The sequence below is a fragment of the Gekko japonicus genome, unplaced genomic scaffold, assembly GCF_001447785.1.
Source record: "Gekko japonicus isolate JY-2015 unplaced genomic scaffold, Gekko_japonicus_V1.1 scaffold2640, whole genome shotgun sequence".
Taxonomy (NCBI): Eukaryota; Metazoa; Chordata; class Lepidosauria; order Squamata; family Gekkonidae; genus Gekko; species Gekko japonicus.
Window position 1 is genome coordinate 52,379 of NW_015168733.1, and position 27,859 is coordinate 80,237.

Genomic DNA, 27,859 nt, shown 5'->3' on the forward strand with positions numbered 1-27,859 from the left:
CAATACAGGGAGGAAAGAGCAGCGTGAGACCCTAAATGGCCAGCATGAGAGAGGTCCTGTCTGTTCTCGGCAGGTTACAGAGGTATCTATATAGCACTCCAGGAGCACTCCAATTTGCTGTTGCATTATCCCGAATTATTTATGTCTGCCACTATTTTAGGGCAAGATTCTTTGGGAATATTACTCCATTGTTTGCTGTCTGTTCTGCAGAATGTTAAGAGCAACGTCCAAAAATGTCCCAGGAAGCTGAGTCTTTTTTGATTAACAGCAGCAGCTTCTGTCTTTTCCCTTCAAAAATGCTGCATTGCAACATGCTGTCTTTCTAGATCAGAGGACTTGGACTCAGTTGTTTCCTGGTCCTCCCTTTCTTGATGAAACACTGCTTTTGGTAGGAGAGGGGGGTTCTTCCACCCACATTGAGTAGCTCTAGTAGGGCTTGGTGCTTGAGAAATGGCGTTCCAGCAAGCTAGATTACATGTCATTGGCAGCACCTTGGCTTTTTCCAGAAGAAGTGATATACTGGACCATGTTTCCCTCCAAAGGGGACTGGAGGACTACTTTTATAAGTGAGAAGTAAAGGCTGGTGTTGGTGATGTGGGAAACAAGGTGATCCGAAGGCTGTTCCTTGCTGGGTCTCTGCTTTCTGATGCAATTAGTAGCTCGTTGTCGGCAAGGCAAGAGAGGTGAGTGGAGAAGTCACTGTCATGCCTTCTGGTACCTGTCTTTTGTTGGCATGGGATGAGAGTCACTGAAGGGAAGCTGTAGGTGTCCAGGCCTGGTGGGCATCTAGACGGCACTCCAAAGATGTCTGGTGCCTCAAATATATGATCCATGTCAGAGAAAGGAACAAGGGCCTGCATAGAGTCATATGAGCTCTTCTCTGTGTCCTCGGACACATAAGACTGGGCACAGCTCTCCTGGGCCTGGCTCTTATGCCTTAGTAGTCTCAAGTCATCTCTGAAGTGGGGGTTAAAGAGCAGATAGAGCAGGGGATTCAAGCAAGCTGGAAGAGGTAGCACCACCAACAGGACAGACTTGATGACTTCAGGGGTGATGAGGAAGAGGCTGAGCATGGAAGAGAAGGTGAGGAAGGCCACAGGACAATAGAGAATGCAGTTGACAAAGATGAGCCAGGCGACATGCTTAATCATAGCACAGTCCCAGACGGAGTCAAAGTCACCTTTCAGCAGGTTGCAATACAGGCGGATGTATGTGCCAGTGATGATGAGGAAACAGAGGGTGTTGACCAGCACCAGGGCCACCATAAAGCCCAGCATGGAAGGTTTTCCGTCAGGGAGGGGGTAAGGCAGGCAAAGAGGGGAAGACCCATACTCTCCCACAGAAAGCAGAGGGAGAGCGGCAGCCACAGAGGAGAGTGTCAGGCAGCACATGGCACCCGCCTTCACGCTGCCAAAGGAAGGCACTTTCCCATAGGTCTTCATACACGACACTGACAGACTGCACTGAATAGCAGCCAATGTTAGGAGAAGGATGGACGCCTCTGAAGCAAACACTGACAAGAATCCAGTGACCTGGCACCCTGCACCCGTCTCCCACCTGGCTCCATATCTGGCAAAATGGCCGAAGGTGATGGTGTCCACAAAGGCCAGGATGGCACAATACATGCCCGTCAGCATGTTGGTTCCGGCAATGCTGCCAATGACAAATTTGATTGGAGACAGATAGCCAGGTGAGGCAAAGACAACCACCATGACCAGCCCGTTGCACAGTATGGAGACCAACATGATCAGCCAGACACCCAGGCGGATTACCCAGCTCTCAAACAGGTGGTCACATGGCTTGAAGGGACCTGGAAAGAGGGAAGGAAGGAGTCAGACCAAAGCCTGGCTGAAGGAGGTACTGTAGCAAAGCAACTAACAATGTATTGCCAGATCTCAGACAGAAAAGTGAATGCCAATTGGCCACTGAGCCCTGCTTGCCTTTACCACTGGTGGAACAAGGGAAACTGATTAGATAAGAAAACAGAGGAAGGTATATTGGGGTTAAATGGCCAGAACTAGGGAGGTACACAGCAAAAGCCAAAGCAGTGATACATCTGTTTTGCACTTTTAACTCGACAACTAAAACTAGTTCCTGCAACTCTGTCTTAAGGCTGCATGGGCAAAAGGCAATGGCTTCTTTTCTGTATTTTACTCTGCTTCTGCTAGTTATAGGAAGGGGAAGAATGCTCAGCTAAACAGGGCACTGAATACTGGAAATGCTGCTCCCTCCTGCCCCTTCAGTTTTCAACAAATACTGCATGCCCTCCCTTTCTGTCTCTTTTGCAGCAGTGCTTCTCTCAGGATGCTGACTTCTTCACCTGTTCTCAATCCTGTGCTTGTATAGTGAATTTATCTTTGAGAAGGCTTCTTACCAGGGCTTGGTGTGCACTGGATGTTCAGATGTAGCTTTGAATCTTCCATTTCCAACTGGAAATCCTCCATGTCCAGGTCATCTAGGTAGAAAGCAAGGTAACAGGCATGGCAATATTCGTATTTTATATTGTAAGCCAGACATCACCCTGACCTGGATAGCCCAGGCTAGTCTGATCTTGTCAAATCTTGGAAGCTAAGCTGGGAAACCTCCCTGGAATACCTGGGTCTTGATACGGAGTCAGGCAATGTCAAATAGCATTGTGGTCACTGTTCCCAATCAGTGCTATATTTACATCTTGCACTGGGTCTCAAGCCCCATTCAGAACCAAGTCCAGAGTTGTTACACCTCTAGTTGGCTTCGTAATCAACTGCTGCAATGCTTAGTCATTTATGATGTTTAGAAAGCTTGCTTCTATGACATAACTTCCTGACTTGGATAGCCCAGGCCAGCCCGATCTCATCAGATCTTGGAAGCTAAGCAGGGTCAGACCTGGCTAGTATTTGGATGGGAGACCTCCAAGGAATACCTGGGTTGTGACGCGGAGGCAGGCAATGGCAAGCCACCTCTGAGCATCTCTTGCCTTGAAAACCCTACAGGGTCACCATGAGTCAGCTGTGACTTGACCGCAAAAAAAAAAAAAAGGCAGACATCTAGCTTGTTTTATTAAAGCCATGGCTGAAGTTTTATTTTATTTACTTCACTGATATCCTACTTTTCTCCCCAGTGGGGACTCAAAATGCTTACATAACATTTTTTCTTTCTCACTTTTATCCTTACAACAACTCTATGAAGTAGGTTAAGCAGAAAGTGTGTGATGGGCCCAAAGTCACACAGCAAGCTTCCATGGCAGAGAATCCGAACCTGGGCATCCTAGTCTGACACTCTGGCTACTACATCATGCCGACAAGAACGCCATGGTGGTAATAAATCCCTAGGTTTGTAGCCATTTTGACCAAAGAAGCCACTCTTGGAAAGACGATTGGCACGACCTCCTTGCCAAGAAATACCAAGATGACATGTTGCAAATTTATATTTTAAAAAGTCTCTAAAATCAGTATTTTAATTCTGATGGAGTCTCATGACTTTAGAATCTTAGGAAGTAGCTGCACTCTGCTAATCAATGAACATTCAGATGTTGCCTATAATCCAGATTTGTGAGTTTGAGAAATCGAAGGGAACAAACTGGTATTGTCTTGCCTGAAGTCTGTTTCTTCCTTCCAGTTGCTTATGGCGTAAAGTATTTACTGACCTCTAAGGCTGACATTGCAAGTGCAACAAGGTGAATGGAAGCTGCTACAAGGGAGTATGGAAAGTACTTTCAGACTCCCTACAAATGGCTCAAGTAGTTAAGACGCTGAACTGCAGGCTGTGGAAGGTCAGTAGTTCAGCAGTTCGAGACCCGAATTGCCGCATGACGGAGTGAGCTCCCGTCTCTAGTTCCAGCTCCTGCCAACCTAGCAGTTCGAAAGCAAGAAATTGCAAGTAGATAAATAGGTACCACTTCAGTGGGAAGGTAACAGCGTTCCGTGCGCCTTGGTGTTTAGTCATGCCGGCCACATGACCACGGAAACGTCTTCGGACAGCGCTGGCTCTTCGGCTTTGAAACGGAGATGAGCACCACAACCCTAGAGTCGGACTCGACTGGCTTTCGAGCAAGGGAACCTTTACCTTTACAAATGGCTCAGCTTAATTAGTCATGTAGTCATCATGAGTCTACATGGGGAACAATCTTTTTTGTTCCTTGGTGAATACAGAGTTTGCTCTGTTGGTTTTAAGAGTCACACTCTTTTTGCTTAGCTTGTACATAATTTTTTTTCTCCTACAGGTCACTGGGTATGTTGGGAAGTGTGTATTAGAATGTTTACAAGGAGTTTTAATTGACACCGCTGAGCCATTACCTAACAGAAGAAACGGCTAAATCAAGGTAAGTTAGGGTTTTTTTTCAGAAACAGAAGGGCTGTGCTTTTAAACAAATACAAACATTCAATAGGTACAGCTTTTCCCATCCTGGAGATAAAGTAATGGGTAAAAAAACTGCACTTGTAGGTTTTATGCCTGTCATGCAACTGTTAAAAGCACAGATCCTTTGTCAGAAAAAAATCAGCAGCTCTGTAATTAACCATGTTTCACTTCAATAAAGTTTGTTTTCTGCCTTAAACAAGAGTTTCAAAGCATACAGTTTATTATGAATGTTTCCTGAAGGAATATTGGGGAGGGGGAAGTTGGCATAAAAAGGGTGAATGGCCATGAGCTGTACTGTGTTACCGATGCCTTCCGACTACACGGAACCTAGCCCCATCCAGTTAGGCCAGAAGTGTGCTAGCATCTGAGCGAGAGGGACCCGTCGCCCAGAAGTCTAGACAGCTGAGTCTCTGCTGTTTGTTTTATTGGAGGTGTCAAGAACACGACTTGGGCAGTCTCAGAAGAGGTGTATTTTCTTTTCCCCACAAATATCGTACCATCGGAACATCTTGGTTGCACAAAAGGAATTACACAGAGCTTGCATTGAAATTTTTAAGCAAAAAATAAATAAATTCTTTACTGCTGGATGCAGGGTGATGTCCAAGAGCATGGAAACACATAAAGTATGCAAGACCCATTTCCTGTCAATCCACTCTGTTCTCCACCTATGACTATTACTGGGGTAAAGCTTTTCCAGGAAGAGAGGGAGAGTACTTATTCTCTGGCAAGAGCATGCTTGCCCACAGGAAATCAGACTGTAGGTCAATAACCAATCCGCCCATGGTGTGTGTTGCTGAGAAGGGAAAGCTGCCCCCTGTTAAGTTTTACTATCTGCTTTTTAGCAACCTTCGGACGCTTCCACATATCTGCGTAGAAGAGGGGAAGATGGTGCACAAGACAGGATGTGGAAAATTGTTGAGGGATCTTAGGGATGCTTTCTCCATGTAGCCCTTGTTCTTTGTACTAGAAAAACAAAGGTGGCAGGAGATGGGAAGCAACCACTGGAGCAGAATATCTCTGTGGGCTGTAAACAATACTTCCCACAATCTTCTGATGGAGAGAAAAAAATCAGAATTCTTACAGTCAGTCAAGTGTGTCCCCCCCCCCGCCAAAAATAAATTGGAGTAAACCAAAATGGTAACTCCAGACTGGAGCGGTTGTCCATCTCCCCGTAGGCCGGAGTCCTATGTCACAAGATGTGAGAACAGTATCTGTATTTTCACCCCTCCCCCTGAGCTGTTGCAACTGCTTCACATACAAGACAAGACTTACTATAACCTGAGGCAAGAGGCTGCCCCAGCAAAATAAGGAGATAGCAAAATCTGCTTTCCCCATGGTAGACTGTGTCAAATGTATTTCTCATTTCAGCTAGAGTCTCTCAGTCTTGTCAGCGTGTGTGGGCCATGTGTTTATATAGTCATGTCATGCAGCAAACAAACAATCCAAGCTGTGGTTTGGGAATCCATGTACTTCCCCCAATGCCTTTTGCATGTGACTTGCAGTCGCACAGAAATCCCACTGCCCACAAAATGATTTGGCCAAGTAAACAGCCGATCCCTCAGTAAAACAGCTATATGATCCTTAAGCTGGTCCACATTGATTGCTGCTGTGCTGTACCTCGCAGTCTTCCCTTGTGTGTCTCAGCATTGGAAAAGGTCCCTGTTAAAAGTGCAGATGAGTCAGGAATACTAGGATAACAACTATAGAAGTGCATACTGGGATGATCGTATTTCCCCCCAGAGCACGGAGGGCCAGGGTCTGCTTCACTTCTTATGGTGCCATTCCTGAACTGTTTTTTAAAAAACTGCTTTGACTTCATCCTTATCCCCAGAAGGGCAAACCAAGTCAGAATGGCAAGGCAGAGGATTGCCTAACTTATAAAGCAGTCTTTACTCACAGTGATTATCAGCATGGTTTGGAAATAGTCCTGAGCTCCTTTTGTGGCCATCCTCATCCTCAGGACTCGTATCCTCAGAATCCCACTGACTGGAAACTTTGAAGAAGTTGCCACATGCCCCATAGGCACAGCACTGGTAAGCATAGGGCACCTCCAAGACCCTGAAGAGGAGAACACAAGGCCACCGGTTTACCTGCTGCACTTGGACCTGTCATACATGGATGTAAAAACTCATGTTCCTGCAAAGGTATCCGATGCATAGGGGGGAATAAAATCAAATATAACAATGACTTGATGCCATGGAGGACAAACCTACAATACTTTTAATAGTTGGATGAAAGAAGGAATTTCGGTAGGTGTGGCTTGCCGTGCGGAGGTCAGAGAAACTACAGCTACTAACATACATTCTTTTACACTGCAAATATAGGAATCAGGATGCCACCCTCTTGTTCACTGGGTCAGGAACTGAAACTCATAGTTCTATGGTTTAATTTAATAGCCTGTACACGATGGCAACTGAAAGCCATCTTCTGTACTTACAGCACATGATGCACTATTAATGCACAAAGCTAATGTTCCGCCCACTAATATGTGGGACCAGATGCCACACAATGACAGCGAGAAGCTGGAGCTGCAGGAGCTAAGAAACTTTGATAACAATGTTAGCCAGCAAGGAGCTTTTTGCTCTCTTATGGACTATGAACTGTGCACCAGGGTGTAAAAGGACTATGATGCCAGGTAACCAGAGTGAGATGCCAGACACACACACCAGCAGATGCCTGAGATGATGTGCCCATGGTTTCCAAGAGGTTGCCCTGTTCCAGAGACTTTCCTATACACACCACAAGCCCTACACAAGCAGCCAGCTTGCCATTACTGGTTAAAACAATGGGGCCACAATGCCATTAAGTGACTCCGTTTCAGAAGGCTAACATGTTTCTCCCCCCCCCAAAAAAATCTTCATTGCTGTGAAGCACACAATTGAACATCTTCCACAGTCCCTTAACAAAAGGATTGGCTCGCTTGTCCCCCTGGAGGAACCGGTTCCTGGAGCCTCAAGACAAAGAGAGTAATCAGTGATTGACAATGACTCAACATGCCATCCAGGTGTCTCTGTTACCAGCTTAATTAATATTCAATATTGCCCAACCTAGACCCCCTTCCTCCATGGCATACGTGACTTCTTGGAACGGACCACAGAGGGGCTGTCTCAAGGGAAGTGTCCAGCAAGACCTCCCCCCCCATGTCACCCAAAGGGAGGAGACCTGCTAAGCCCTCCTCCTAAGGTCACCTTATAAAAGAGGGCATGCAGAAATGCACGCTCTCTCTCTCTTTACCCCCTCAACGACCTCTGTACTCTCTGACTCTTGAACTTGTGGCTACCTTGCCACCCACCTTGCCTTAAGACTGCAGCCAGAGTCTCCACATGCTTTCTGCTGGTTCAGTCTGCACGCTCCCTTTTCCTAGCATAATCCCAATTTTTCTAGAATTCCCTTATTTTTCCATTTGGAAGACTTCATCTCTTCAGGATCAGGTAACGTATCGCCAAACCACCGAATCTCCTGCTAACACGAATGTGCTATCCCAATGTCTCTATGTTTCTTAGCTCCGTATAATTGTTTGTGTGTTTGTGAATTGTTTGAATGTGCAGAAAACTACAGTAAAATACATTTATTATAACTAACTCCAGCCTGCGTGTCTGTTACTGGTACTCTGGAAGGGACCTCTGTATATAAAGGTGATCGCTCCCTTATGCCAATTGCTACTTATAAATAACTCATATTCCCCAATAACTGATAAGAAATCAGAGCAATTAGGCTAACTACAATACTCTTCAGACTGTTTGAATGTATTTAAGAAGCAGAGGTACCATTCAAAAGCAGCATGATGTCCAGGAAATTGTCTTTTCCAACACCATGGGCATATATTTACTGGCTTGTTATTCCCTCTCCCAAGAAATTCTGAGAACTTAAGTTTTATAAGTGGAAGAGAATTCTTCACACCCTAATCAAGCTGTAGTTCCCAAATGCTTCAGGGGAGGCTGTGAGTTATACTGCTATTAAACAAAGCACAGGTTTCTTATTTAGGTAGTCCCCGATCCAGATCAAGGCCCCTGCAAGGATCCCTGATCTTCTCAGCTTTCCCCTCCCTCCAGCAGTCCTTTCTGACCCTAGGAAGTTTATTCTCAGGATTGTGGAAACCACCTGGAGTAATAGATAGGGAGGGTGAAATCCCTCCCTTTCCCCTCTTCTGTCAGTGGAGCTCTGCTCACATGAGAAACAGAAGGGAGTGATTTTGCCCCCTCTCAACCTGTGTGGCTACTCCAGGTGGCTCCTGTGACCCTGGAAGTAAACATTTCCAGGGTCGGAAAGGACTGCTTGGGGGGGGGAGGAAGAACAGTGACCATCAGTGCCTTCTTCTGATGGATTCTGGGATTTGTACAATATTTCTGAATTCCTTATATGGTACTTCCCATATCCTGCTTTCAGTTTATTTTATCTTCCTGTGAACAGACAGATCAATCAGGCTGCAACTGCTCCCATGTGTCAGCTGTTTATGAGGAGTAATATTCAGTACATGATGGTTTAGAATGCAGCACCAGCACTGCCAACAATGATCAGAACTGATTGCGACACGTGATAGGATCAATGCACATAATTATTTCACTGCACAGGCACTGAAATGGGTGGACTCCCCACAAACATATGGTTGGCACTTCGGACATTGCGTTCTGAGCCTCCGGCACATTGTCTTAGCTGCTTACTCTAACCCCTCCAGGCTGCTCATTAATCCACAGCAGACAAGACATGGCCACACAAATAGCATTTACTGTAGGAAGGCTGGATGTCATTAACTGAGGTTGGCTTTTGCAAAGGTTTTCCGCTCTGGTGAGCCCCAGGCGTGAGCCCCTTGCTTCCACGGCCCCCTGCCTGTGTGTAAGTTTGGATGATGCCAGCAACGAGACATTCAGTGGCTCATCGATTTCTCAAAGCAGAGTCTCAGTGACGGACTCAAAGTGTTAGCAGAAAGTCACGCTTGCTCAAACCTCTGGGCTAACAAAATTACATAGAAATGTCTGGTAAACATGGAGAGCGGAAGGTGGATCAAAGCAAATAAATAACGTCCAGTCAGAAGGAGAGGGAGAACATGCATGCTGTGTCAAGCTAGAAACCAGTCACTGCAGAAAGGAAAAAATAAAGCTCACCTCATCTTAGGAAAGTTTTCCTTAGGGAAGGACTCAGAGAGTGCAGGGTTGCCTTTCAGTTTCAGATGAGTTAGTGCATTCAGACCAGACAATGGCAGTGTCACCAGCTGATTGTCAGTCAAATCCCTATTGGAGTGGAAGGCAGAGGAGACACAAGAATAGACTAGTGAAAGGTGCTTTGGGCTGGAGAGATGGGCTGCTCACAGGATTTTAATTGGGTTTTGTTTGCAACTCTTAACAGTGACCTTGATGGCCTTTTGCCTTTCTGCAGGGCAATGCAATGGGGTAGGGGTTTCTGCATATATTCTCCACTATAGCCTGATAAGTAGGGGTCATTTCCTACAGGAGCGCACAGGAGCAGAGCTCTGGCAGTAAAGAGCCCAGGGGGCGGGCACATGCAACAAGCCCCACCCCCTGCTCCCAGCAGCCCTCAGTCAGAGCAAGAAGCAGCCAGGTAAGTTGCAGAGCCCCCCCCCTGGCCCCCCGGCCCAAAACAGTCCAGTGGCACCTTTAAGACCAAGTTTTATTCAGGTACAAGCTCCCCCCCCCTCTGCGAGGACAGATCTGCATGTCCCCCCCCCCAATAGCTAGCAATCCAAAACAGTCCAGTGGTGCCTGAGCGGTGGGTGTTGCCTTCTGACACACTTCCAGTGATGTCAGGGGGTGTGGCATATGCGAATAAGTTATGCTAATGAGCTCTTGCACCTCTTTTTCTACAAAATGACCCCTGCTGATAAGCACTGAGCATGCTAATTGCCCACAAGTCATGGAATGCTGAGGATAATCAATAATGTGAGGGAGGCATGGAAATGAGACCACCTGGGCCCCTGACAGTTTATAATATCCTGGACCAGGGATTAGGTCTTTCATACTCTACACCACAAATTTAGAGTCCAATGGCTCCTTTGAAGGACTCTAAATTTGTTGTACTGCTTTGGTCCAACACGGCTGACCAACTGCATCTATACTCTATACCAGTTCAGGATGCTATAAACCTTTAGGAACTCTGAACATTCTGAAGCTAGCCGTGGTGATGAGATTAATTAGGAACAGAGGGAAAGTGCGATCCCAAGTATTGTTACCACACTCTCAGTCCATTGAAGTCAAGAGTGTAGGTCAGTTTAAGAATGCACTGCAGAGTGTTCAGATCACTTCGCAAACATCAGATCAGTACACATTAAAACAGCAGTGCTGTAAAGTAGTCATTATTGTTTTCACAGACAAGGGACAGTACTTTGCCTAAGGGCCAAAGTAGATGTGAGGGCATTCTCATGTCCACTATGAGGACATTATTTTAAAATGGTACAGGCAGGCAGCTGTGCCAGTCTGAAGCAGCAGAATGAAGTTTGAGTCCAGATATCTGAAGTGTTCATGCACACAAAAGCTTATAACTTTTTAAAAAAACTTTGTTGGTCTTAAAAGTGCCACTTGACTCAAACTTTGTTCATTTAAAAATGGTGTGAGGGCCTGATCCTGATTGGGCCCACAGGACAGTGGGTTGACGAGCTCTTGCCCCACTCCCATACTTTTCAAGTGTTCAAACTGCTGTAGAGATGTGGCCATTTCAGCATTTGAAAAGGTGTGTGTGTGTGTGTGTGTGTGGGGAACAAAAGTACCTCAGCCTGCTGTGCTGAGAGCCCCTGCAGAATTTTAAAATCACTTTAAAATGGCAGTGGAGTCCCCACAGTGGAACACAAGAATGCTGTCATGTCTAGTCTGGCGCCAAGGCTCCCTGTGAATGTCCTGCCTTGTACATTCCCTGTTCCTCCGTCTCCATCTCTTTGGGCAGCCCAGATTAAGGTAGTTGTGCTTAGCTTTGAAAATGACATGTAAATATTTTCTGAGTCACCAGGCAACTTACAGTTTAACAAGGGAGGGGAGGGTTACAAAGGCCTCAGGGTGGATGGTCTGAATGAAGTTCCAACTCAGGTCTCTGCAAGGCAAATGGATATACAATGATGAAGTAAGTATGGTGAGAAGTATGCATATAGTAAAGGTCCAGAAGGCTGTATTGCCTCTATACCCAGCACAATTGTTCCATAAATCTATTTTCAGATGGTCAATTTCACCCACCCAACAGTGAAAACTCCCAAAGTCTCCATCCAGTTGTGGGGATGACCTTTTCGTGAGTGCTTCTCTGTTGAATTTCTGCTTCACTGACGTTTGGTTTTTTTATTCCTCCCAGATGCTCCATGTAGTGGCTGCGATAACTCTTGGACAGACTGGTGTGTCTCCAAGTGTGTGATGCTAATTGCCACCAGAAACCCTTCATCAGCCCAGTTTCCATACCTAACTTGGTATGCAATCCATTTTTCATGTGGAAACACTGAACTATACAACTTTTGTATAGAGTGGGGGCTGTGGTTTGCCTAGGGACATGTGGCTCTTTCACACATATTGTGTGGCTCCCGGCAGGGCGGCTGGGGGAGCAAAGGGGAGGCATGCCTCTCTGATTGGTCTTCCCTTCCCCAGCCAGTGTTCCCCTCCCTGGGTAGGCTTGAGGTGGGGGGAAGCAGAGAAAGAAAGCAACTTTAAATGTGTTCTCAAACCCCCCCCCCCAGCCGGCTTGGAGAAGGCATTTGTCTCTTTAAATCCCTTCTCCAAGCCAAGCCAGCTGGCGTGGGGGCATGGTGGGGGTGGAGGACACATTTAAAGTTAAAGTTGCTTTCTTTCCACCTCTCCCTCCCCCCATCTATCTGTTTTCTTTCCACTTTCTTTCTTCCCACCTTTCTTTCTTCCTCTCTCTCTCTTCCCTCCCTCCCCATCTAGAAGAAGAAGAAGAAGAAGAGATTGGATTTATACCCCGCCCTTCATTACCCAAAGGTGTCTCAGAGCGGCTTACAAACTCCCTCCCCCTCCCCACAACAGACACCCTGTGAGGTGGGTGGGGCTGAGAGAGCTCTGACAGAAACTGCTCTTTTTCAAGAACAGCACTTATCAGAACTACGGCTTGCCCAAGGTCATCCAGCCAGGTGCAAGTGGAGGAGTGGGGAATCAAACCCGGTTCTCCCAGATTAGAGTCCGCACATTTAGCCAGTACACCAAACTGGCTAAAGTTAATTGTGATCTCCAAGCCCCGCCACACCGGCAGACTGGCTTGGCTTGGAGAAGGCATTTGTCTCTTTAATTTAATATGCACATTTGCATATTTTTCAATTAAAACATGTGTGTTCATGTCTTGTGGATCTCAAACATCTGACGTTTATTCTACGTGGCTCTTACGTTAAGCACATTTGGCCACCTCTGGCCTAGGGTATAGATAGTGGGAGGAATTACTTGGGAATTCTAGTAAAGGTATGGTATGCTAGTAATTCTAGCAGAGCCTCAGAAGTATCAGTTGTAGAAACACAAATTGGCTAGTCATATTAGATACACACACATGTTGGTGGGTATTAGGAGACATCTAGCTTATATTCATGTGGAATACTTGTCGGTGGGTAAATTCTGAGGGACAGAGAGAATCTTTAGGGGGGTTAAGTAACTCAAAAGTGACAGTTAGGAAACCTTCAGTCGGAAACAGTGTGAAGTCCAGCTCAGTTTATTTTCCCCATCCATCTGTAACTCTAAGAGAACTGATACATCATAGAACTTCTGTGCGCTAGATGTATGATGTGTGTATGCTATACACATATTTCACATTTTAAGTACTTTTATTAGTCTGGTTCTGCCCTCAGAATAGTGAACCACATACTCATTTCAATGGTGCTCATTCTGGGGCAAAATAAATGACATGAGTGACCGCTTACATCTATAGAGTAGTGTAGCAAATTTATTTTGAAGGAGTGTCGATGTGTCTGAAATTATGCCCAAAGCATCCTGCACGACACCATTCACCATACCCTGACCTGCTTTCACTATAAATAATTTTAAAAGCTCCTGGTAGTCCTTGGAAATTGTACTTACATGGAACGCAAGGCTGTGAGCTGCCCAAAAGTGTCTGCTCTGATTTCATGAATCCGGTTGTGCTGGAGGCCACTACAAAGACAGAAAGGCTACTATGAGAGAGAGAGAGAAACTTTCTTTATAGAGCTCTCTGTCCTCCCTGGCAGCAGAAGAAAGCAAGGCTGCCATGAAGGCTACTTCCATCAAAGTTTGCAGAGCAGGTTCAAATATCAAGGGGGGGGGGAGGGTGGGTCAAAAAACAAAACGATCAAATCCCACCCACTCTGAGTATAGCCTTGGGCCTGGGACAGTACCTCTTTCAAATCAAAAGGGCTTTTGTTGGGTTTTTTTAAAAGAGCCAATCCATTATACTAACAGTTCCCAGGTCTCTCAGCATCTGCTCCTGCTGTGGAGCCCTGAGGGCTCAAGGTCACCAGCTGGCAATCTGACCCCTGGGAATCAGGTGCCCAAGCGACATATATGAAGGAAAGAGTAGAGAGGACCTGGGCAAACTCAGTGCCTTTATATTTCCATGGCTCTTCCACATAAATCTTCTTAATCTGAACCCTCTCAAGAAATATTTATGATGCTCCCAGAACTTCTGGTGCCAGGATGGCTCACTGCTTCATGCTGCCATGCCAGGCACTCGACACTGAACGCAAGCCAGAAAACGGAACATTATTAATCCAAGAGAGAGAAAGCTGATTAAGGGCCTGTGGTCCAGCAGCACCCACCTCTCTGAAGTTCGTTTATTCAAAAAAAAAAAAATGTTCCTTAGGCTGCTCAGACCTGGGATACCACCTCAGCCTGCCCCCTCCCCAATGATACAACACAACCATTACTTACATTTCCTCCAGCTTCTGGCAGCAGTGAAAACTGGGCAGCTCCTCAATTTGATTGTGTGAGAGCTCACTGAAAGGAAAATAACACAGAAAAATTGCACAGTTAGATACAGAGCCAGGCTTCTAAAAGACTCTGTTGGAATGTATCTGACACTGAGGAAGGGTGTGGTTTACCTCAGGCTATGCAGCTGAGGAAGCTAGAAACCCCAAAGACAGGTAATATCCGCTCTGCACCCATTAGATGCTTGGCACCAGTCTTTCATTCATTCCTGTGCCTAATTTTCCAATATTATTACTCCAAGATTACTCAACTGTTCCCCTTCTTTATTCAGCCTCTTTCTGTATCTTTCCATTGCACTGACTTGGCTAACAAATGCAGTGTTATAGCTGTTTCGCTAATCGGCACTTATCCAAAGTGTCATGCACAGTCATCACCACCACATGACAGGCATATATTTCTGCACCTTTAGTAAGGATAATGCATTTACATCAATGTAAAGTATTATAGGAAGGCAGCATGGTGTAGCTCAGTCTTGTCAGATGTTGGAAGCTAAGCAGGGTCGATACTTGGAAGTGAGACTACCAAGGAAGGCTCTGCAGAGGAAGGCATTGGCAAACCGCCTCTGCTTCTCACTTGCCTTGAAAGCCCCTTCCTGGGGTCACCATAAGTTGGCTGTAACTTCATAGCACTTTACACACACACGAAGTATTATATATGTGAACTGGCAACAAGTGAACTGCACAAGTTGCAGAGTCTGTGATTTTCCATCACAGAGTTTCCATGAACTTGCACCATAATTTCATTCTCCTCCCCCCACACATTGTTTTTTGTTTTGTACCCATGAACCTGGTAAACTCTCAGCCCAATATTAGCGTAAGGGGCTGTCAAGGACCAGAATAATGATCACGTGAGATCACAGACTCAGCCTAAGTGACACAAGTGTAATCACAGGAATTCCTTTACTGTAATTTCCCCGGACTTGAAAAGATAAACAAAGTAGAAATTGTGCCATTGCTGCACAGTATTCTCCTGCCTGGCTAGTCAACAACAGGAACCATGATCAATCAGTGTGTTGGTGGTAAATGCATTACCAAAGAGACCTGTCATGAATGGGAAATGGGTACATAACTCACAGAACTCGCAGACTGGGCAACTGCTGACACATTCCTCCAGGAAGCAAATGGATCCCAGCCCGGGTCAAGGTCCTGTAGTGGAGATGAAGACAATGTCATTATGCAGAAGGAAGTTTAAAGATCAAAGCTGTTCCTGACCATCTGACAGTGGAAATGTCGCTAAGGGAACACACATAAAGCTACGTTATACTGAATTGATCCATCAGGATCAGTACTGTCTACTCAGACTGGCAGTGACTCTCTAGCGTCTCAGGCAGAGGTCTTTCACATCACCTACTACCTGATGTTTTCCATTGAAGATGCCGAGGATTGAACCTGGGACCTTCTACATGCCAAGCAGAGGCTCTACCACTGAGCAACAGTCCCTCCTTTTCAGGGAGATCACTGGAATGAAATTAAAAGGGATCTAGCATGTGGTATGTCCATTAAACAGAGGAGCATGGCATGACAGGGAAGGGGAAAGCCCAAGTAGTTTTCTCACTGTCTTATAAGAACATGGGGAAAGACACAAAATGTTTTCCTTGCTGACCCAAATAATTGTTATGCTAAGTCAAATCACTGAGATAAAAATGGAGCATTATTAACAGACTGCCATATGGTTTATTATTAACATTACTGAGAAGGATATGGTGACTGTAGAAGCAATTAGCTGAAAGTGTGACATACCCTATTGCCTGGCTCTCAAATGCTTTCAGAAGCAGATAATTAGGCTGCTACGGCATCGTTCTCAACAGTATCATGATGAAGGAAAGTGAAAACTGCCTGAAAAGCACATTTGGACAGCTCCTTCAGCAGTTCCTTTTGTACCTCATATAAACCTTAATATTTTCCTGAGGCTGAAGACAACCATTATCGTGAGTTTGTCTGGATAAGGACAGTCCCAGTAATCTGACCATCACCCTTTTCTTCATTTCCCTAATGTTCAGAAACAGGTAAATTAACCCAAGGTATAAATGTTCAACTAATCCAGGTGTTCTTAGTTCGCCTTCCTAATAAACAGAGTATAACTGTGGGAATTATTAACAATATCTCTTATGACTAGTGTGGTGTAGGGTTAAGGAGCAGGTATCTTTGCAGCCCTGGTAGCCTGATTTCTTACATAATTTGGAGTAATGGATTCCCAGCAAACGCTTTCTCTGGAATAGCCTTGATGTTGTTATTATGGAAGCCTCTGTTAAGGAAGAAGACAGCAAGGTGGTTAAGGTTAGACTACAGAAGGGATAATGTTTTCATATGTTTGTGGACAGCTTCATACAAGATTAAATATCCTGCATGACTTGTGTGTCGATCCTGTTTTGGTGTCTCATAGGCGGCGAATGCACAGGCTTCTGTTTTGATGCATGTCACTGCAGCAAGATCTGGAAGCTGTCGCTAATTGAGCTTCCTGCTGTGTTGACATACTGCAAAATAGATGTGTCCATCACGTAAACATAATGAATTAAGTATGTATATTTATTTGTGGCGTTATGAGGTCCATGGGGTCGTGAAGAGTCAGATTGGACTGTGCGACTGAACAACAACAACAAATTTGTTAATGTTTGCATTTCACCCATCCACCACGGAGCTGAGACTGTATAGCCTCACAATTGCTTTGTATGGTATATGGATGTAAATGACAGGAAGAGAGATACAGTCCTTTGAGATGCAAAGATATTAGTTACAAATCATTGAACATAGCTGCACTTATCAGCATATTATCAACCTCATATCACTAACAGGACTTACAGAGGGAATTTATGCAGGTGAGTACATGTGTTCATCATGGAAACTCATCATGGAAACCCCATGTGTTCATCGTGGAAACCCAGCTATCGCATCCCACACCAGTATCTTGTAACTGTTATTATTTGATGGGGACCAGAGCAGCAGAAACACTCCAAGGGCCTGGACAGTAGGAACTGAAAATACATTCTGTTTCCCCAATTTAAGACCATCTGAATATACTCTAAAGGTTGGGAAACCTATTACCCACAATGCACAACCATCTCTTGGGAAACCACAAATTGCCCATATCCTGGAATAACAAATGAACATCAGTGAGGTGGAAAATGAAAAAAGGTAACAATTAGAGACTCAAAAGATTCTCCTAAAGAGATACAACCATAGAGGTGAGGTAGGAGACAGTGGGAGCTAAAGAAATTGACCCAGGAGAAAATATTTGTCCTTTCAGTTCTGTGTACCGTCAAAAGCCTTTGGGAGGTATGGGAGGGGAGTTATATGTATGTCTCATCTTTTGAGCCAAAGACCATTGTTTTTAAAGCCTGTGGCAATTTGCCCAATCTATCATAAAGACCAGGATGCTATTTTGACACTAATGATCTCTGTGAGGCATTTATTGCCTTGCTGGAGAGGAGCATGCTGACTTTATGAGAGAAATGGTGAAACAGGAATGCACATTATGGTTTGGGATGGCAGTTCCATCCACATCAAAGCTGGGTCCACACTATCTATTTGAGAACTCTTCCCATAGAAAGTAAAAGAAATGCCTTACAGCTCTTGAAGTTGGCCGAGTGTCCTAATGGCCACGGGAAATTCCACCAGCTCATTATAGTTTAGGTCCCTGGGAGAGAGGAAAGCAAAGGCATCATTAAGAAAGTTGGAAAAGCTCATCACAGTGTGTCACATTCCAAAGGATTGGAGATTTGGTTACTAACACAGGAGATGAGCTTTCCAAGTTCACATATCCAGTCCCCCCCCCCCAATGACTGGAAAAAAAAATTAAAAGAGATGCTGAAATATTTCCTGTTAGCAGATTTCATGAAGCCTGAGCCATGGCAGCCTTCAGTCCTTCAAAAATAGTGGATCGTGGAATGATCAAGGGGTTGAAGCACCCTCCCTGGAAGGAAAGGCTAAGGGGCTGTCTAGTTCAGTGAAAAAGGATGAACCAAGGATGAACATGAGAGTGGTTTATAAAATAGTGAATGGGGTGGTGAAGGTGGGTAGATAGCACTTTTTCTCCCTCTTCCAAAATATCAGAACTCATAGCCACTCAGTGAAGCTGCTGGGTAATAGATCCAGGACAGACTAAAAGAAGCAGTTCATCACTCAAAGAATAATTTACTGCCACAGGATATCATCATAGACACTAGTTTAGCTAGTTTTAAATGGAACCAGACAGATTGCAGAATAGGTCCTTCAATACCTAGTAATCACACTAAGTGGAACCTCCTTGTTCAGAGGCATCCTGTACTAGCTTGGCCACCTCCCATATAATAAGCTATACTAGACTCTTTCTCCCTGACATGTTGCTGAAATCTGAACCAAAAGCTTACATGGATGTATTATAAAACATCAGACTACCTTGTTGTTGGGAAAATTATCAGCTTAGCAAGTATCTCAATGGTTTGGGGACCAATTTGCAAAGGATCAAGGTGCAGGGAAGTGTTTTGCCACTGTAGAACATGCCTGCCTGATATATGCTGAAAGAGAATCCATTACGTGTAAGCAGAGTAGTGAATGTTGCTCCACAGTGAAGTTCCTTGGGGTCCTGAGACTCTTAGAGAAAAGCACACTGTAGCTTAAGTGCTGCAATGATAATAACATCATTGTACTGTTTATTTAGAATAGGCCAACACAATGGAACACATAGGGAACTGTGTATACAGGGAACAAACCCGAGGAACAAATTTCATGTGACCCTTTCTAGTTACATGGCAGTTCAGTGGATTGTAACTGGCGAATATCTTGGAATGTTAGAGTAATTAACTGGCTTATGTGGATTTCTTTGTAATTGCACTTAACGGACCCCCAAGTAATTACCACATGAATGAGATTAGACTTTAAAGTACAGAAATAACCATGAATTTACTTTGGAATTAAATGGGATTAGCCATCTAATTGCTTAGTAACGCCCACTCTCCCACATCTCCCCCCCCCCCACCGCTGTATGATAATTCTTCAGTAACTCTCCTGTGTCCTTATCCATATGCCTGGCTTTAACAAATAAAAGAAGGGCCATGCGGCACAAATTGGTGTAAAAATGTTCATGCACAATATTAAATGTCATAAAAATATAGTGATATATTGAAATGTCTTAAGGGTATTTGTTTACACGTCGTTGAAATAGGGTTGAATATATTACTGTTTATGCTTATTGGATTTTATGTAGGTGTGACTTCTCTTTGAATAAAAAACTTAGAAAATAAAAAAATATATAGCAAGGAAACAGTCACTTGAACTTAAACATAGTGGTTAGAATAGAACAAGATTTGGGAGAACCGGGTTCAAATCCTCACTCTGCCACAAACCTTACTGGGTAGCCTTGGGCCAGTCAGTGTTTCTCAGCTTAACCTATGGCACAGGGTTCTTGCGAGGATAAGCAGAGAAGGGGGAGAACAAGGCACACTGCTCTAAACGCTTGATGGAACAACAGGATAAAAATATACTAAATAAAAAAAGATCCACAAATCAGTCACAGCCTTTCTTAAGACAATTTATTCAAAATATTTGAAATAGGAAAAAGAAAGGGAGGCATAAAGATGGATGTTGTTAAATAGTGGGTTCCATGGATGAGCAGGCTCGAGTCTAGTGATCAGCTCAACTTTATTTGTGATTTCAGCAAGAGCAAGACAAGACTCCAGAGCCACAGCTCTGTTAAACAGCATGCAATTGGCACACCCAAACACACCCCACTCCCAGTGATAGTATATTTTCATAACATTACTACTTGACTGGTTACTTCCAGAGTCCTGGTAGGCTATTGTTCTTGTGCTCCAAGCTCAGCCAGTCTCTGGTGTGACATACCTGGAATGGTTCGGTCCCAATACATAACAGATGTGTACAGTAAAAAATTAAAGATAAATCTTGCATGATAGACTACAGTAAAAAAGGATTTCAGCTCTCAAAAGACTGAAGACTACTGTTTTCTGGGATTTCATGGAGAAGTGAATCTTCTGCTCCTGACTGTCTGCAGTAGTCATGAAGAAGGGGTAGCAGTGAGCAGTGTGCCTGAAAGAAAATTGGGGGTGAATGTGGGTAAGGAGTGTAAGGGCAGGGCCAGCTCACTCACTAGGTGAACTAGGCGATCGCCTAGAGCAGGACGGCCCTTAGGGGCACCAAACTGCACCTGGACCCGTACTCTGGGGGTTTCTTGATTATTTGTGTTTTTCATTCTTCCTAAAATGCATTTATTTTTGAAAATTGGTGGCACACGGGGGGGCCCAGAATTAGGGTTGCCAAATGGATTTGACTCACCGGCGGGGGAGGCTCCTTCCCATCCGGGAGTCATCCTTGTGTGTGTGCGCACGCGCTGCCGGAGCGTCACCGGAAGTGACGTCACACGCTGGGCGGGGCCACACCATTTGAGGGGAAAACAAAGAGTTTTCCCCTCAAATGGCGTGGCCCCGCCCCCAGCGTGCGACATCACTTCCGGGTGACGCACACGCGGGGGTGGGGTTTCCCCCGGACCCCAATTCCGGCGTGCCGGAAATCGGGGCACCGAAGCGGGGAAATCCCCGCCCCCCCCACGGCTGCATTTGGCAGCCCTACCCAGAATGGATCCTCGCCTAGGGTGCAAAATAAGCTGGAGCCGGCCCTGTGTAAGGGGATGTGTGTATAAAAATGGTATTGGATAAGGCAGTGAGACCAGGGAAGCCGAAGAGCCCCCAAGAAGAGTGGAAGAAATATTTGTCCACAAAAATGAAAGGAAAAGAAGTACAGAGACAGCAATCTGAGGGGGAGTAAAAATATCTTTGACCCCAGAAAATAAGGAGTGAATGAAAGCAGCCACAGCAAAGCAGGTAAGATTTTAAAAGACTCAAAAGGAGGAGGCTGAAAGGAATGGCTGCATTTAGCTGTAATTGCTGATATAGACCAGAGACCTTCAACCAATTGGTTGGGAGCTTGGGACCCTCAAGTGGGTTGTGAGCCACCAGCACTCTTTTCTGTCTTCGGGAAGGACCTGCTGCCAGGGTAGATGTGTGTCCTTTGCACATATTCTGAGAAGCAGCAGCACGATGAGGTCACTCAGCTGTGGAGAGGATTCCTCCATAGCCTTTGACTCGTTCTTCACGACAAAGACACCTTCTGGCTTGTGCTTCCTGTCCTTGGCTGTTTGGAAGGCAAGGTCATAACACTGGATTTCACCTCTTCATCTCATGGACCTCTGATGTCACATGCTTGCAGCACAGTAGCTCCTGGGCCTGGAAAGGTTGGAAGCCACTGGTACAGAGACTGCTAGATTGAAATTAAAATGTTCAGACCTAACAGAATTTGTATGGAGGTGGGCAGTGGTGAAACACAGGCTATCCATCATGAGGTGCACCAAACAGCTTCATCATTAATTGGCCACTCTTGACAGGATCCATGACAGAAATGTAAGTAAAAACCAAAGAGTCAATTGACAACCAAGATAATTAACATCATGTAAGCCACTTGTTTTCTTTTCCAGTCATTCTTCCAGGAACTCTTTTTCAAAGGCTTTCTTCAACTGACAGTTGTAATTTTTGTTTGGATATCAAGGAGTATGCAAGCACATACAGGAACAGTTCTTCCTGAATGAGTGTTGGCATCCTTTGCAGTGTTGGGAGCCTAGCTGGATAAAGCCCCAGTCTCTACTTGGCAGGGAGAGAAAGCATTGTATTTCTGAGCTGAAGCTCTGGGTAGAGGAGCTATCCCAGAATTTGATCTGGGAATGCACTTGCTGGAGGGCCAAAAATTAAACCAGATGCAAACAAGCTCAGATACACAAAAGGCCTTTCTTAGAGCCTGCTGTTAGAAATGTCAGCGTTAGGCAATGCAACAATCAAAGAGCCACTTGTGAAACCACTGAGGTGTGAGTCCTCGGGAAGATCATGATACCCTTGAAGGAGGGAGAGAGAAAGAAAGCTTCTAACTCAGGAGGAATGCCCTTTCACTGAAGGCACCCACGGTTCAGTCTGTAAAATGAGAGAAAATATTGGAGGCACAAGCAAACAGGGAAGGCAGCACAGGGAAAAGGGAGTATGGATCTCTGCATGTCTCACTTGGGTGCTACCGTGAAAATCAGGTTTCCTCCCCTGATTTCATACAGCACCGACCTTCCAGCTTTTCTGCATCTTTCCTAAACCAGCTTTACTACAGTGTTTTTAGAAAGATCGCAGTAAAGTTGCAGAGGATGCCACGTGGATGGGAAAGTGTGGCTCTTTCCTACCCACACCATTGCCAGTTCCCCTGCCCCAGTCTGTTGCAGCAGCAGCAGCAGCCGCCATCACCACCCTGTATGTCAGTGGAAAGCTTGTAGGTTCTTTAAAATCAGTAATTGACATGTCACTGCAGGTTATAATACTATAGCAATATGTCATTTACAAAAAATGACACAGAAAAAACTCTTCCCTTTCCCAAAAAATCCCCCCTCTGCCGGGAAGAATGCTACCTACCATGGGCTGGAGCAGGGGGAGTGAGGGGGAAAGCGACTTGTGGAAGCCCCGTTGGTGCTATACTTAATCTGCAGCTGCAGTGGCAATGTCATCAATGTGTGGAAGCCCCTCAGGGACACTTTAATGGGAAAAAAGGTGTTATTCATGTTACAGAGCTTTTTGCAGCCCAGTTATCCTGTCAGGGTAATAGGGAACGAGGCGTGACCATAAAACAGCTACTTAACCACATTCAGAATTACCAGCTCAGGTTTTACAGCCAGTCCCACTTTAAAATAGGAGTCTCTTAAAAATCCTCCTAGTCTTTCTGGAGATGCAACACGCCAACTGAACTTGTTATTGTGCTGGATAGTTTTTGTGTATCCATATTTAGAACACCTCAATCAGTGTTTATTTAGGAGTAAAAGTAAATTGACAGCAGCAAAACCATGATTGCCAGATTGGGCTGCCAGGGTGATTTGAACCAATGACACACAGACTGGAACTATTAATAACTCTTATGGGGCTGGAGGCGGGGGAGTGACAGATAGCCTCAGCTCAGTTTACTACCTCTTAAGGGCTATTAGCGGTTTTGCCTAGGAAGCCAAGAAAAAAATATATGTAACCATAAATTCTTCCACAAAATACCACAAATTTGCAGCTAATAAACCTCGAGATGCAATAAGAACAGAAAATGGAGCTGGAACTTTTCTGGTTGTTTTCATCCTGTTCCAAGTGCCTTCCAGTAATTCAGGCTGTCACTGCAACTCTGTGACAGTCCTGTCTAATCAGCAGGGAAAAGGGGCACGTAGGCCTTCCAAACTTTTTGATAGGGAATTACTTTGGTATTGGTAGCTGATATTTTCCCAAACTGTAATTTTTTTGTCTGCTACCAGGAGCCAGGCCAAACTTTTTCGGGCAAGCAATTGATTAGGGGTAGGTACATGCCAATGGGTCAGCAGTGCAAACATTATGGGAGGATGCCACATGAAAGGAGAACAACAGTTTGGGTTATAATTGCGGATGATGGTGATGGATTGTGGATTTACCATGACATTTGGTCCAAAATTACATTAGCAAGTGAATCTCATAAAACTGGCTAAAATTTCCCTGGAAATTGCACAAAAGGAGTTGGCACACTTGCAGCTGCAGTGACTGTGATGGAAAGCACTCTCTATTCACTTCAATTTACCACTGCAGGTCAGCTTGCCTAGGGCTGTAAGCAAAGGCAGATAGATGCCTATGCTAATTCTCCATCCACGTCTTGCCACCTCAGAATATTCACAGTGTAAAATGGATCGTTCGGCCTTTCCAGGAATGCTACTGGCTTCACAAAGCAATGCAGACATGGCAAGTTGTACTTCAGAAGCAGATGCCACGTTTTTAGAAAGCTCCCTGATATGTGGAATAAAGGTGTACTTATCCAGGTTGTCCTGAGAAGTATAAAAGTCATTCAGTGCAACATTCAGAATAAAGATAGAGCTTTTTGCCGTAACATTGTATATTTATTTGCCCATTCATTCATAACAGTAGAGGAAGTTAATCCCATCAAAGATGAGGCTGTGACTGAGCTTTGCCTGTGTAATGAGCTTTCCCTCTGTTTGGGAAACAAACACACTACTGGCAGAGAGAATGCCAAATAATTTGGCTTTGGGGGATATGGTAGAAGGCAGCATTAGCCAGAATGGAGCATTTTGTCATACATGACAACCATCACATTCCAGATTGCTTAGGGATACACTTGAAACAATCTTGGAATGAGCCCACAATATTCCAGAGGAGGTGTTAGCATATGGAGGATCAACGCTCAGCTATCTACTCTTTGTCCTCAGGCCATCCCCCCCTCTAAGGCTTCTTTATCTACCACTTGCAGAAAGCATTTCTTCTCAGCAGCCTGCTCTACAGCACAGGAAGTGTCTGAATCCCATATGGTTTCAATCTGAGCTGAATTTATTTAACCGGTTGAAAGTAAGCCTTAGGGAGCTGGACTCTCCTGGGGGGTCCGTCCTCATACTGCTGCAAGACCAAAAAAACCAAAAGAGACCAAAAATAGGAAAAAGAGTAACTAGAGCTGCAGTCACTCCAGTCACAGAGAAAAAGAACTGGGGGGCTTAGAACCGTATGACACTCAGAATTATCACATCAATATTAGGAAGTGAACAGCAGATTTGTATCCACCTTTACTATGCACAATTGTTTTTGCACACATGGTGCACTTCATTACGGACATGTTCAAAAGGGTCATTGTTGGTAAGATACCTACTGATACTGTACCCCATTTTATAGTCTGTAACACTCCTCCCACCTTCTGACTGGAATAAAAGGACTCAGAGATCTCCATTCCTACTCATGTCTGACGAAAGGAGCTTTGACTCTCGAAACCCTTGTTGGTCTCTAATATGCTACTGGACTTAAATCTAATCGCAACTGTTTACTATAAACACCCTCTGGATGTGTGCTTGGATGTGCATGCAAAATGCTACGGACTTTTGTAATAAAGGAAACTCCACCCCGATCTACTACTGGCGAGAACAGTATAGAAAGAATAGATGAGTCTAGTTGTGGAAATGTACCACAGCACAAGCGGAAAACAGCTATCCTTTCAACCAGACTTAGACGACGGGATGGGGACAGCAAGGGGAACACAGTTTAAGAGTCCCACTTGTGCCAGAACTGGAATCACCTGCAAGACTTAGAGTGATGTATTGAGATACCTAATGTAATGTATTGGAAATCGCTTACATGAATCGTCTCATTCACCTCCCATGTTAAGCTTGAGCCGAATGAAGGCTCCTCTGAACCGACTTATGATTGGTCGCCCTGTACCAGCAACCAATCAGGACAATACATAGTCCCTGAGCGGGAAGGACTCTCACTGGTCTTTATCCAAGCAACCTCATTGGTTGATTATTGTAAATAGGTGTGGCTATGTTAGCCCGGGAATGTTTAAAAGGAGCCTAGCTCCCAATGTTAATCTGTTCTGGTTATGAATGCGTTTAAGTGCTTGTTCATTACTTCAATAAAGCTGAATCACTTTGCTGAAATCACTCTCCGGATCTTTGTTAGCGGCGATCTAACACCTAAAGAGCTTAGATTTTTCTCTGGATGGCACTGTATGTTTTTCCCTTTCAAAAGAATGAAACTCACCCTCATGCCAGAACAGGATAACAGGTGAGCCCTGTTTTTACAGATGCCTCAAAAGGTGGAATAGGAGGAGGGAAGACAGCCTATTCCAAATGACATTTCAGATTTTTTCATACAAATGGAGAAGAAGGACATGTTTCTTTGTTGTTCTTACTGGACTAACTGGCAGTCTTTTATATAGTGAACTGTGCCATCTCTGGATTGGCTCAGGCGCCGACTGATGACAACGGGTCATTTGAAGGCTCATCCTGTGGGGTTCCAAAGGGTGCAGTCTTATCGCCCATTCTATTCAAACCTATGTAAACCCCTTAGGAGAAAGCATTTGTAGTTTGGGGGCTGGCTGTCATCAATATGCTGACAACACCCATCCCTGTGTCTCCTTATCCCAATCCATATCTGATGATGGAGAAGAGGTCCTGAATCATTGCCTGTCTGCTGCAGTCAAATGGTTAAGAGTGAACAATTTGAAACCAAATCCTGACAAGATGGAGGTAATGCTGGTTGGAAACTAAGAGATCTTGAAGGACAGTGTGTGTCTCAACTTCAATGGGATTTAGCTGACTCTTGCTGACTCAGTCAAGAGTTTGGAGATTATAATGAGATCCATTATAACATTGCTGCTGGAGAAGCAAGTTAATGCAGCTGCAAAAAACTCCTACCAACTTAATTTAGCACAGAAGACGGCTCTATAATGCACTGTACATAGGTCTCCCCTCAAAGTCAACTCAGAGACCCCAGTTGGTGCAGAATGCCATTGCTTGGTTATCATCAGGTGCTTGGTGAAGCATGCATATTAGCCCTTGATGAGGCAGTCCTAATCCTATTACGCTGCTTATTGGATGTCCCCCATCCTATTAACTGCAGTTGACTTACACTGTGCAATCTGCCTTGAGTTTCAGTGAGAAAGACAGACTATAAATAACATCTACATAACATATAAATAATACAAACAGGGGTGGGGAACCACAGGGTTGTAAATGCCTTCCTTCACAGTGCAGACTGTATGTTTTCCACCAATGCAACGTTCTAATTTATTTATTTATTTATTCTTTAGATTTATATCCCACCCTCCCCGAAGCAACTGACTAGACACCAAAGAAAACTGATGATCCAGTGCAGTGGCATACACACCACATGATTATGAAAGTGGTTATTATGCAGCACCTTAAAGGGCCTGAGGCAGGGTTAGTATCAGACGTTAGTATCAGACGTTGGTCTCCTTGGTAGCTGCTGGGACTCCAAAATCCTCCAAAACAGAGTGCCTACTGTTGATCTCCAGAAAGCTGCCCTTATCACTATATGGCCCAAAGAGAGGCATCTGCTTTCTCTCTTGTGGCAGAAGCAAAGATGGAGGACCTGTTTCCCTTACCTTCATGCAACTTCTACTCTTCCTCATCTGTCTTTGAAGGAGAGAAGGCAGGCATTGACTACTGTCTCCACCATTGTACAGTGCTTACTCACCAGCTGCCCATTCATTTGTTTGCTGGCTGCTGGCTCTTTTCAGCCACAGCCATGTTGGCATTGGCTGCTGCTCCCAGTCCCATCGCCAGCCATCACATGGCCCGGCCGGCACCTTTTCAATCACTTGCTTGGACAGCCTCCTACTTTCCCCTATTCCTGGACGGGCACTGGATGATGCTCCTAGCTGCTAGCTTACTGGTGAGTACTCCCTTGCTGCCTTTGTCCCTGCCTGGGGTGAGTACCTCTTGGCTGCTGTTGGACACTTGCTCAACCACTCGTGCAAGTGACAACCAGTAGCTAGGATCAGCGGTGACAGCTGCCTTTTCTTGCTTGCCTATCCTCCCTCTGCGATGAAGAGATTTTCAAGGCCCTTGGGAAAGTTTGTAGCCAACCAGAGCATAGTCTTCATTCAGCTACATTTTTTTAAATGTTAGTTTTATTCTAGGACATCTAGTTGCTCCTTTGGAAACAATATCAAACTTGTCAATTAATTCTGGCTTCTCATAGAAGTAAGACAGATCTGGGTGATTTCAAGCAAATTCCTCAGAAGTCTATCAGTTTATGGTGATATATAATATACAAGTGTTCTGAACCTTTCCAACTCAACAGTGATTTCTAATGTGAC

General features: G+C 44.8%; 1 protein-coding gene across 1 annotated transcript in view; it reads right to left on the minus strand.

Moving 5' to 3' along the window:
- Nucleotides 1–487: 487 nt before the first annotated feature.
- The window catches only part of LGR6 (leucine-rich repeat containing G protein-coupled receptor 6), a 169,877-nt gene continuing 142,505 nt past the window's right edge, over nucleotides 488–27,859 (minus strand). The window contains exons 7-16 of the mRNA XM_015415603.1: nucleotides 17,790–17,858; nucleotides 16,398–16,469; nucleotides 15,299–15,370; nucleotides 14,169–14,234; nucleotides 13,344–13,415; nucleotides 11,302–11,373; nucleotides 9,441–9,566; nucleotides 6,236–6,396; nucleotides 2,375–2,455; nucleotides 488–1,810 (exon numbers count right to left, since the gene is read on the minus strand). Coding sequence (XP_015271089.1) covers nucleotides 561–1,810; nucleotides 2,375–2,455; nucleotides 6,236–6,396; nucleotides 9,441–9,566; nucleotides 11,302–11,373; nucleotides 13,344–13,415; nucleotides 14,169–14,234; nucleotides 15,299–15,370; nucleotides 16,398–16,469; nucleotides 17,790–17,858 — 2,041 coding nt within the window. The 3' untranslated portion in view covers nucleotides 488–560. The remainder of the gene's footprint in view (nucleotides 1,811–2,374; nucleotides 2,456–6,235; nucleotides 6,397–9,440; nucleotides 9,567–11,301; nucleotides 11,374–13,343; nucleotides 13,416–14,168; nucleotides 14,235–15,298; nucleotides 15,371–16,397; nucleotides 16,470–17,789; nucleotides 17,859–27,859) is intronic.